This window comes from Vespa velutina, chromosome 2 (assembly GCF_912470025.1).
Source record: "Vespa velutina chromosome 2, iVesVel2.1, whole genome shotgun sequence".
Taxonomy (NCBI): domain Eukaryota; kingdom Metazoa; phylum Arthropoda; class Insecta; order Hymenoptera; family Vespidae; genus Vespa; species Vespa velutina.
This window is the reverse complement of record NC_062189.1, coordinates 5,856,494-5,869,309: the sequence shown is the minus strand read 5'-3', so window position 1 is coordinate 5,869,309 and position 12,816 is coordinate 5,856,494. Positions and strand designations below refer to the sequence as shown.

At 31.7% G+C, this 12,816-nt stretch overlaps 1 protein-coding gene across 6 annotated transcripts in view; it reads left to right on the top strand.

Moving 5' to 3' along the window:
* The window catches only part of LOC124946687 (serine/threonine-protein kinase tricornered), a 105,995-nt gene that overhangs the window by 80,938 nt on the left and 12,241 nt on the right, over nucleotides 1-12,816 (top strand). The window contains exon 1 of one of the 6 annotated variants that reach the window (XM_047487743.1): nucleotides 11,907-12,108. The exons of the other annotated variants lie outside the window; for them this stretch is intronic. Within the exon in view, the coding sequence (XP_047343699.1) occupies nucleotides 11,942-12,108 (167 nt within the window). The 5' untranslated portion in view covers nucleotides 11,907-11,941. Of the gene's footprint in view, nucleotides 1-11,906; nucleotides 12,109-12,816 lie in introns of those variants that run through there. 6 annotated transcript variants of the gene reach the window in all.

Below are 12,816 nucleotides of genomic sequence, written 5' to 3'. Positions count from 1 at the left end.
CATGACAGCCATTGTGATCGCGCCTTTCTTTCGAGACCTCGTCAGGGTTCACGATCTCGGACCAGTTTCTTTTTACTACCTTTACCAGTTTTGTTTTATAAGTAACTGACGACGACGACGACGACGACGATGACGACGACGACGACGACGACGATGAACGACGACAAGGAAGAGGAGAAAGAGGTGGTCGGGTCCGTTGGGAAAATCTTCGATACGATCTAACTCTTGTTCAGCTTTGAACGTTAGCCTAACACCGTCAGGGTATATACCTGAGGAAAAGGTCATTGATCCTTCCTTGGATAGACTTCGCTCGATCGTGCCTAGTTACCTTTCCTTCGTCTACCAACATAAATTCATTTTCTCGGTCGGTTGATTGGTCGGTCGGTAAAACAGTTAAAATTTTTAATGCTTAATGTAATAGATATTAATATTGTATAATAGATATTTATAAATAGATATGATGTACAATTTAATCTGAAAGTTAAAAGAGTATTGTTATTTTTTTAATCTTTATTGAATAATTTTTTTTAACTTTTATTGAATCTTTTTTTTTTTTTTCTTTTTTCTTTCTTTTTCTTTTTTCTTTTCTTTTTTTTTTTCTTCTTTTTTTTTCTTTTTTTTCTTTTTTTTTTCTTTTTTTTTTTTTTCTCGAAGCGTGGAAATCGATCATCAACAACCGTTACGAGAGGACATTTTCATCGTACTAGAAATAATAAGATCCGGGTGGTAGAGCTCTCTCGGTGAGTTGCGAAAGGGAGAGAAAACCGGGCCGACTCCCGACCCTCCTTTGACCCAAATAACGTTCGGATCTGGATTGACGCGTTCGCGAAGGTTACTCCAACGATGTTTTTCTTCCTTTGGAAAAACATTTCTTTTTTTTTTTCCTCTCTTATTTTTCTTTTTTCTCTTTTGTTTTTCCTTTTTTTTCTCTCTCTTTCTCTCTCTTCCTCCAGTCCTTCTCATTCTTCTCTTATTCTTCTTCAGATCGATTCGATTCTACTCGAGTTTGAAGTTATTATCTGCTCATACTCGACCTATATATATATATATATATATATATATATATATATATATATATATATATCTATGTATGTATGTATATATGTATATATATATCTATGTATGTATGTATGTATGTATGTAATAAGAAAGAAAATAACGTTATCTCGCGATTTAATCGACCACTTTTCACATTGATACATTTAAGAAGAAAGTCTCTTGGATAAAATTGGAAAGTGACATTACGACCTCTGCAATTGTTGACGTTATCTCGGGGAATTTTGGCAATGATTGGTAGGAATTTTCTTCGAAATCACCTCGTAAATGTTCTTGTGGTCACGAACAGAGGAGACCCTCTACTATCATGTCGTTTAACTCGGAAAGATTTATTCGACGCGACAAATTTATTGCACAACGCTACTCCACACGCCGTGTATTATTATTAAACCTTCATGGTCGGCACAAATTTTTTTTTTTTTTTTTTTTTTTTTTTTTTCATCTTCTCTTTTTTCCAAAAGCTTTCATATAATATTTATCTAAACATAATATCTACTTTCGTAAGAATCTAGCGATCTGCTTTTCTTTCTTCTTCTTTTTTTTTTTTCTTTTTTTTTTTTTTTTTTTTTTTTATCATTGTTTATTTTTATTTATTTATTTATTTATTTATTAAGAGCACGTGCAAGGTGTAAACATAGAAAGGAAACTTTATCAAATTAACGGGCATTATTCAAATTAATTGATTTTTATTATAACACGACTATAAATAAATAATATTAGGTCAATGATGACTGGTAGTTGCGCATTACAATAGGTTTATCTAAAATAAATAGCATTCTTGCATAATAAATTAAGAGTAACACAATAGACAATACCGGCCTAATTCGTTTTATTCCAAACAAGCCATCTCGTACGGTTTCGCAATATGTGTATGTGTGTGTGTGTGTGTGTTTTTTTTTTTTTCTTTCATGGTCTCCATTACGAACCTGACCGTGAAAATAATTCACGGAGAAACCAGATTTTTCACGTCGTCTTTCGTATACGGGATCGTTCAAACTTGTTTGACGGGTCGTCCAATCGTTAGCGAAAAAATTCACTCGAAAATTCACTTCGACCGGTCCTTTCGTAATGTCGATTCTAATAAGAACAGTTCTAAACATATACGAATTACTTCTCGTATATAAACTGTTTTTTTTTTTCTCCCAGTAAACATAAGCAATTATATAAAAATATTTATTTTCGATCGAGATAACGATGGATAATCAATGATATTTATTATTTGAAAGATATCGAGGATCGATTAATTATTTCTTTTTTATAAATTTTGTTCCCTTCTCTATTTTATTTGATCTAAAATGTTTGTAGGAAAAGAGAGAAAAGAAAAGGAAAAAAAAAAAAAAAAAGAAAAGAAAACAAGGAAAAAAAGTCGTCGCAGTCAACGTCCTGTTATTTCACCAAACTAATCTCTCGCGAACATCGTCGAAATCGTTCTCAAGGTATTATCCGTCTCAGTCCCGACTTTTTGCGCGATGATTCCGCTAACCGTGAGAAAGTCAAACATAGAGAAGAAATACCTCCGAGACCTTTTCACGAAGAAGGGACCTATAAAAGATGTCCCTTAAAATTGATCCTGACCTTCATCTTTCAAAGAATACTCTGAAGATTCATAGATCTATAATCACGAAGGAATGATTTATCTGACTTTTATTTAAATCGCTCATTTAACAGATCGTATATAATAGTGATCTTTTCTTTTTTTTTTTTTTTTTTTTTTTCTTTTACAAGCTAAAATTTCGTCATTTTGTTAAGCGTAAAAAAAAAAAATGTAAAAAAGAAAAGGAGAAAAGAAAAAGAAATGAAAAGATTAGATTGTTTGGATTAGACAAATTTCTAATTCTCTTTCTCCAACCGCACGCGTAAAAGACGGAGAGAGAGAGAGAGAGAGAGAGAGAGAGAGAGAGAGAGAGAGAGCAAAGAATCGAAAGTTCGTTTTAACGATCGACGTTGACTTTTCACAAGAGGGCTACGCCTTAATGGAAAGCGCTCTCTCGATCATCACCGTGATTAGATCCTCGGAGGAAAGTGCACGCGATTAGATGGCTACTTCAAACGCGTGCCTGCCGTGACAAAAATGGAAATCGAGTTGCACACCATGAAATGTACTTAAGCTTATCTATCGACGATTTCTCTTTCTTACGTTAAAATTCTTTCAAATAATCAAATCAAATTAACTTTTACGCATTGTCAACAAATTTATTTATTATTCATTTATATATATATATATAAGTAATCGTTCATCCATTTTGATTTTTATTTATTCCTTCATTCATTTATTTATCTATTTATTTATTTATTTATTTATTTTATTTTTTTTTTTTTTTTATTGTTTCTTTTCCGTTTAACATTAGAGGAGTTTCAAGGACGCTCGTTAAAAAGTCAAGCGATTATCGCACGTGTTTTATTTATTTCCTTGTCAAACCGCAATAATCTTTAACGATACCGAGTAGCCAAGCCATTTTTGATAAGGGCCAATCTATTCGTTGTTTTTTTTTTTTTCCTTTTTTCTTCTTTTTTTTTTTTTTTTTTTTTTTTTTTTTTTTGATAAGGGCAATGATACGTCTAATACAAACCCACGAAAGAGTTCCTATGGTTACATATACTTACGATACGATCGATCGATAACTAGTCAGGTATTATCAATTTTGACGAAATTCGACTCTTTTATTTCCAATCTTCCGGCGTAAAAAAGAAATACATTATTCATGTTTATACATTATACAGGCGTATAAATGATACGTGTATGTGAACGTATATATTTAAGTATACATTACATTCGTTTATGTTAAAATATTGTAATTGTAATTGTAATTGTAATATTTCTGAGTCACAGAGATAATTACCGATCTTTTGACTTCGCGACACTTTAAACGTCATCGTCTAATGACTCATTATAAAACGTTCAAATTGCTTTTTTTTTTTTTTTTTTTTTTTACAAGATCATATATGTGTCTATGTATATATATGTAATCTATGTGAGTGTGTGTATGTGTGTGTGTGTACTTTTACTTTTTTATCTTCTTTCTTCTTTTTTTCTTTCATTCGAAAAAAACAACCTTCGAAAATACTCTGTTCATAACAAATATATTATATCGTGATGGAAATTCACGGTTAAAGTACATATGTATCAACAAAAATAATATGCAATAATTAACAACGATCGTATAAGTATTATTATATAAATTGAATTATTTTTAATCACATTCAATAATTCTTTTTATATATAATGAATATATAAATAGCGTGTGTGTGTATGTATGTATATATATATATATATATATATATATATATATATATATATATATATATATTATTAAGCTCATTGATCAATTCTGTTTAATTTTTCCCGCTCTTTTACAAAGTAAGTAATTTCCGTTCACCATTTACATTTCTATCTTTCTCTGTCTCTCCATCTGTTCGTCTCTCTCTCTCTCTCTCTCTTTCTCAAATGAGATACTCGTAGTACGATGCAATCGGTGTTTTCACTTTCACACGATTTCTAGAGACGAAGTTCATAGAGACGGATACGATACGGCTCGGATCCCTTTCATTATTTTTTTTTCTTTTTTTCTTTTTTTCTTTTTTTTTTTTTTGTTCTTTCCTTTTTTCTCCCTCTCCCCTTGCCTTCATTCTATATCTCTTTCTCTTATCCTTTTCAGTTTTCAAACGAGTTATACAAATGATTATGTAAATTCGTTCCTATCAGTTAAAACGTACCAATGAATATCTATAAAAGTTGATTAGTTATAGATAAACGAATCGAATATACATATATATATATATTTGTTCGTTTCGATCGTTTATAATTTTATAAATCATTTGAAGATTAAAAGAGAAGACGAAATCGATTGTTCAAAATGTGATTGTGATTTTAATAATTTCTTGATTCGTGGGAAGAAAGAAAGGAAGTGAGAAACAGAGAGAGAGAGAGAGAGAGAGAGAGAGAGAGAGAGAGAGAGAGGAGAGAGAGAGAGAGAGAGATTGAGGAAGTAACAATTAGAACGATCATTTGGTTCGAGATAAATCCCAATAATTATTGTACTCTCCTAAGTAATTTCGAATAACGGCGATTAAAGTTACGTCTTTCGAATCACTCGAATCATCAATTTGTAAGCTTTATATATATTTATATATATTTTTCTCTTTTATACATGGGAAACAGATAAATGCAAGTAACTATTTATTCCATAAGGGATAAATGACCTGTTTCATGTATTATTAATTAATAAACGTCAACGTATGACAAATAATATTAGCCGAATAAATAATCATACATTGACTATTTTCAAAATATTTAAACGGCATCGAGGATTAAAATTTGAAATTATACAATTTACCATAATTGTTACTAATTTTATGTCAATATTATAGAATTATTATTGGTTTTATTTATTTATTTATTTATATATGTTTTTTTTTTCTTTTTTTTTTTTTTTTTACCGACTTTATTTGTTATCATATTATTATTAGTGTATTTTATTGAGTTTATTTATTAATACTTTTAGATATTATAATATATAATTGTAGGAATTATCATTATTATTATTATTATTATTATTATTATTATTATTATTATCAGTATTTTTTATATCGAATATTTATTTATTTATTTTTTTTTCTTTTTTTTTTTTTTTTTTGTCGAGTTTACTTATCATCCAATTAACAACAGGTCCGAATGTAAATAAAAATTTACAATAAAGAGAAAAAAGAGAAGAAAAGAAAAGAAAAAAAGAAAGAAAAATAAACCGCCGCAAGTCATTGAAAATATGAAATTGCTGTAATTTGAATCGTTCATATTGTACCGTTAGTATTACAGTATAGACATCCTTTTGTCTTTTGAAATAATTGTACTTTTTCGAAGATTCGCGAATTAGCAAGACCGTTAGACGAAGGAGAGCGTCTATTTTCGTATGCGGTGCGTTGTCGGTCGATAGAAACGGGCTAGATCCAATTACAGGCTCGTTTATGCGACCGAGAGAATATCACTTCGTCCCCTCACATATATACCCCAACACATACATAAACGCACACAGACACACACACACACACACATATATACGTGCAAAGAGACAGACACGGACACGCATTTACCGCAACGTCGCCACGAGAGGACGTTTTGCAAAGCTATGCGCGCTTGCAGCGAGGCGCAGCTTCGTTGCATAATTTAGAGACGTTCTCGTCGACCATCACTCTCTCTCTCTCTCTCTCTCTCTCTCTCTCTCTCTCTCTCTCTCTCTCTCTCTCTCTCTCTATCTTTCTCTCTCTCTCTCTCTCTTTTTCTATCGATCTATCTATCTATCTATTTATTTATCTATCTATCTTTAATCCTTCCTCATCCCTCTTTCTATCCTTGTCTTCCGACTTAAAAAGAGAAAGCTCGTCGATTCGTAAACGCGCTCGTTGAAAATTCTCTTTTAATATTCTCTTCTTCTATTCTTTTTTTTTTTTCTTTTTCTTTTTTTATCTTCTTATTTTTTTTTTTTTTGTTTCGTTTTGTTTTCTTTCCCTTTTTTTCCCTCTTTATTTATATTTATTAACTTATTATAGAGAAATATTGAATTAAAGTATCTCTCTCTCCTTCTCTCTCTCTCTCTCTCTCTCTCTCTCTCTCTCTCTCTCTCTCTCTCTTACTTTTTCTTCCTTTATATCTCGAATTCAAATCTAATTCAGTATTAATTATGTCGTTATGCTTGTAATAGGCCAATTACAAATTTTTAGTCGTAAATTTCATGTTTGCATTTATGTACAAAGAATTGAACCGTTGTACCTATGAGCTCTCGCTTTTGTCTGAATGTAGGAAGAAAAGGGAAAAAGATTAAAAGAGAAAAAAGAAAATATTAAAGAAAAAGAAAAAAAAAAAGAACGAAAGAAGAAAAGTTAAAAAGCAAAAAAGAAAAAAAAACAAAGAAAAGAGAAAATAGAAAAAAAAAAAAGAAGAAAAAAGGAACTGGATATAATATTCACGATCGTAGGAGAATACGAACGATTTTTGGGCCGAGAGCGTTTGGCTCTTTAAAATAGCTTTTAACGTGGAAACTTATGTAAACGAGGAGCGCCAGTGTATCTTGGAAAAGCCATCCACGGCTCGTTAGATGAGTAACATTTAGTAATGGTCTTTACTCCGGAGTGGGTGTGTACTCGCTGAAATCTTAGCGGATCGATCCGGTAGGTTACTCCTTGCGTACTTTACGGCAACACGTTAAAAGATATTGTATATCTATCCTTTCCATCTAACAAGCACGTTCTCCTAACCTATGTCTACATATATTAATACATATTTTATACATACATACATACATACATACATATGTATGTATGTATGTATATATATAGAATATATATGTGTGTGTATATATATATATAGAAAACTAAAATATATATATATATATATATATATATATATATATACATATATGTATGTATTATTGTATGTCTGTATTATTTTATTGTATGTATGTATGTATGTATGTATGTATTCTTTCTGTGTATGTACATTCGTAGATGGATAATACGTATGAGCTTGCATACGTGTGTGGGTATATACTACACATATACACACATATATATATATATATACGTTCATACTTATTATTTACATATACACTATATGCATACGTATGCTTGTATGCTGCGTATGCGTGTGTATAAGCGGCGAGAATATGTTCACGTGGGCGTATTCACGCGTTTCAGGTGAAAGCGAATGTTCTGAGAGCGTATTTTTCTTCTCTCGGGATATTATTTCGGCTCATTGTCGGTATGGGTTCCTTACGTATCACGAGGAGTGTTTTTCTTTCTTCATGCTCCTCGAAATTCTCACTACTTGTTCGTTCGTTCATTCGTTCATTCTCTCTCTCTCTCTCTCTCTCTTTCTCCTTCTCTCTCTCTCTCTCTCTCTCTTTTTCTCTCTCTCGCTCGTTTTTCACGATTTTAGTTTTCTACTACTTCTACCACTTCTGCCTCTTTTTTTCTTTCTTTCTTTCTTTTTTTTTAACTTCCCTCTCTTCTTTCTTCTTTACCACTTCTAACTCGTAAGAACAATAAAAAAAAAGAAAAGGGAAGAAAGAAAAAACAGAACAACAACCATTATTCTCCTCTCGCGTTGGGAAAACGAGACGATTGTTGAGAAGACGACGATGACGACTACGATGACGACGACGACGACGACGACGACGACGACGACGTGGAAAGGAACAGCTTTCGAACTTTTTCGTGATTAATTCTTCCTTTTTTTTTTATTATTATTACTATTACTATTACTATTATTATTATTATTATTATTATTATTATTATTATTATTATTATTATTATTATTATTATTATTACTATGTTTTTTCTTCTTCTTTTTTACTTTTCTCTTTCTTCGCTGAACTTTCATCTAATCTCGACGTTATTCCACGTGATTTGCCTTTTGAGAATTGCTCGTTAATTTCTTTTTCTTCTTTTATTCTTTCTTCCTTCCTTTTTTTTTTTTTTTTTTTTTTTTTTTTTAACACTATCGTATTTCTACTCTAGATATACTTAGAACGAGAGAGAAAGAGAGAGAAAAAAAAAGGTGATAAGAGAAAACTAGTTTCTACTGGTACGAGAGATGTTGATTCGTTAAAAGGATCGTAAACGTATCGATGGGAGAGGATCGATAATCGGAAGGCGATGAAAGAAGGGTGGTAGGATATAGACGGGAGAAGAGAAGTGGTGAAGAGAGGGAAGGAGAGGAGGATGATAGAATGATTGTCGGAGAATCGAAACGAGTTGTTAAAAGTCCCGGGACTCTTTCATTTCTCTGCGGCCGGCTTCGTGGTTTGACAAGCCGGCGAAATCACTTCCGAGCCGGAAACGACGATTCTCTCACGGCTGTTTTTATCAGATATGGCTTCATAGAGAGAGAAAGAGAGAAAGAAAGAAAGAAAAACCAACGCGAGAGCGAACGCTTGATTCGGTCCGTCGGTTGGTCGAGCAGAAAAAATAATAGCACGCAAGGGATCGAGAGGGAGACGTTAGAGGAAGAGGAAAGTCGAGTGATTACTCGCATCGATGCCCCTTCCGTTTTTCTATTTCGCTTCGTCTACCATTTTCTCTCTCTCTCTCTCTCTCTCTCTCTCTCTCTTTCTCTCTCTCTCTTGCTTTTGGTTCCTTTTTCTTTCCATTTATTAATTTTTTCTTTTTTTCTCTGTATCCATCTACAATTTTTTTCTCAGTTATTATTCTAAATCGTAATATTTCTTTTATATATATATATATGTATGTATGTATGTATGTATGTATGTATGTATGTATATATGTATGCATGTATGTATGTATGTGTATATAGTTTAGGTCATTGTAGCTGTCTTCGTAAACAAAATTAATTTTCGATTAATTAAGATCCCCGATCGAAATTAATTAAGGTCAATTAAATTCGAGAATCGTTTGACGTTAGTATCTCGCTTATATATTAACTAACAACGTTCCTCGTATTTCCAAGTTTCACCGTGTGCGACGCCGGGGCTCTTTGCTTGTGCTACTGTGTTTAGCCTCGGTCTTGTGAGATTTAGAGCACAACGTGCCGAACAGGACGCGAAACCAGGGTTTCGGTGAGACGCAAAGAGACTAAGAGGAGATAGATCGAAAGAGAGACAGACAGAGAGTGTATGTGTGAGAGAAAGAGAGAGAGAGAGAGAGAAATAGAGATAGAGATAGATAGAAAGATAGGAGATGCACGTTGGTGTGCTCACTGGTCCGAAACCTTTGGGCCAAGGACCCAGATGAGTATGTACTTTGAGGTTAACTGATATCCCGGTGATACGGTTAAATAAAATATTACTTAATCGTTATCGTCATTCGAGCGTGTTAGAAACGATTCGATGATAGTATTACTCCATAGGGAAAATTACATTTTACAATATCTCTTTTATTACGATCGACAAAATTGTAAGTGAAAGCGTAACGTTTAGAATAATAAGGATTCAGTATTTCTGTTCTATTTTTATTTATCTTTATATGAAAATAAATATGTAATGAATAATTTATGATGATAAATCATTACAATTGACATATTAAAATCTTTTATTCCCTTGAAAAATACATATGTGTGTACGTACTTATATCTGTTACATCACGTTTATATCACGGCATATCGAGAGATATCTATTTTTCAACAGATCGTATAATTTTTATCTAATATGTTCTCTTTATTATTAAATATATTTATAAACTTAACGTAAGTGCAGAGATATCAAAAATCAAATATGCTTTATATATAAAAAGAAAAAAAAAAAAAAAAAAAAATAAAAAGAATTAAAAACACAGCTAGCAGTAGATTTTCAATTGGAGGTTATATGTTGTGCGTGTTATATTTCATTTCTCAGATATTTATTTAACAATTTTAATTAATTATTACAAAACTCGTGGTAGCTTCTTCCAGCTGATTTGAAGTTCATAAGCTTACATGATTCATTGGAAATGGGGTGTAAGATCATTTTTAATGCATCCATCTCTCTTTCTCGCCCTCTCATCCTCTCTACCACCCTCATGTAGCTTTTCTTCGCGCTTCAACCCTTTTTAACTGTTCTCATTCACACGACGTCCTTATTACTTCGGTCTTCTTCCTTCCACCCTTCTTCCTCTACGTAATAGTTTATTACGTAACGAATGTCGACGAATAGTAGCGAAGCCCTAGGAAGAAAAGGTTTACCAACGGAGTATGTATACATGTGCGTAGATATATATATATATATATATATGTATATGTATATACATTATACATAGATTTGAACAAGACAAAGAGGGAAGACCAAAGATATAGCCAATATAATTCCTTCCTTCTTTGTTCGTTGCGAATATGTACGTTGCGATCTCTGTCACGTCCTTGGATTTTATTTATGTAAGAAATCGTGTTGTAACAGTTAAAACGCGAAACAAGTTTCTTGTTACTTTCCCCCACAGTCAGTAGAAGTCTCATTGTGATAGTGCTTTTTGTTCGAATAAATAGAAAAAGAGAAAAAGAAGAAGAAGAAAGAGAAAGAAGAAGAAAAAAAAAAAAGGGCAACAAAAAATCTCAACGCGAAAAGGCTCGTAAAGGTCAATTAAGGGGGTAGTTGATTTATTCGTTTGAGGAGGGTAATTTTTTTTTTCTTCTTCTTTTTCTTTTTCTTTTGTTACCAAGAATTCGATAAATTTGTTTGCCTTTTCTAATACTGGATATTTTTTTTTTTTTCTTATTTCTTTTTTTCTTTCATTTTCATTTCGCATTTCTTCCTATTTTTTTTCTTCTGTTTTTCTTTTTTTATTTGTATATCTCATGCGCGATCGATGGTGTTTCGTGGGTATGTTCTTTTTTTTTTTTTTTTTTTTAAATAACTTTTTTTTTCTTTTTCTTTTTTTTTTTTTTTTTTTTATGCAAACCTTCGCTCTACCGGGTAGGGCAAAAGTTTTCAGATGAGTAAAAAAGTTTTCGAGTAATTTCCAAGATCTTTTATACTTTTTCGATATCGTTTAAATTGATCTTTGTTTTTTAAATAGTAAAAAAAAAAAAAATTACCCTAAGTTTGTACTCAGAAAGAAAAAAAAAAAAAGAAAGAATAGTCTGAAGAGTATCGAAAAAAATTAAGTAATTGACTTTTAAGATTACCCTTTTAACTACTTAAGGACTTTTGATCTGCTCCTTAATTATTGCCTATTTATCTCGCATATAAATTGAATTGTTTCCTTATTGATGATTAAAAAAAAAAAAGTGACAATTTTTTCCTATCGAACAATCAATAAATAAATCCTCTCTCTCTCTCTCTCTCTCTCTCTCTCTCTCTCTCTCTCTCTTTCTCCTGTTGACATTAAGAAGAAACAATTATCTCCGAAGAAGAAGAAGAAGAAAAAAAAGAAAAATTGTCAAGAGCATGTAATTTTCTTCGAAATAATGATCAAGGAGCTCGATATTTATCTTTTTATGTCGATTACTATCTGGAGATCGGCGCTTGGTAATCATAACTGTACTCATGCACGTAGAGCGCAACGAGGAAGAACAGGAGTGAAGAGATGTGAAAGAAAGAAAGAAAGAAAGAAAGAAAGAACGAGAGAGATACCGTAAGCGTTAATTGTGAGATCCTTAATGCCACAAACAAGTAGACTGGCACGTGCGATTTAACTCTCGTTGTTGAAGAGCGTGTCGTATCCTTCTTCCTTCCTCTTTTTTTCTTTTTTCTTTGTTTTTTTGTTTTTTTTTTTTTTCTTTTTTTTCTTTTCTTTTCCTCTCCGGATTAAATAAAAAATTTCATCCCTGAATTTTTTACTTGAAAGAAAAAGAAAAAAAAAACAAAAAAAAAAGAGAAAAGAAACAAAAAATAGATAAAATCAAATAAAAATATAAAGAATGAAGTGGAACGAGAAAAAAAATTTTATTTGTTTTCTCTTTCTCTCATTTTTTGTCTTTCTACAATTTGCTCTTTTTTCATAAAAAAAAAAATAAAAATTAAAAAAAAAAAAAAAAAAAAAACAAAAAATTTTCTATCGACAATTTTTCAGGAACACTCGTTAATGAACGGTGTCTTTATGCGACATCGCACGGTGATCGATTTAGTAAGCATGATTAATCTCCTTTCGCGGCTGACGTCACTTCATTACCGCACGAACCTTCTTCCTTGCCCGATTAAATAGAGTCACCAATATATAGACCTACACATACATATATACACGCATATACATATGTATAGTCCTGTATCGATTCGTAAAGGGACATTTAATCCCATGCTCTTCGGTGTCTCCTCATACGGAATATAGATGAGGAGGAAAAAG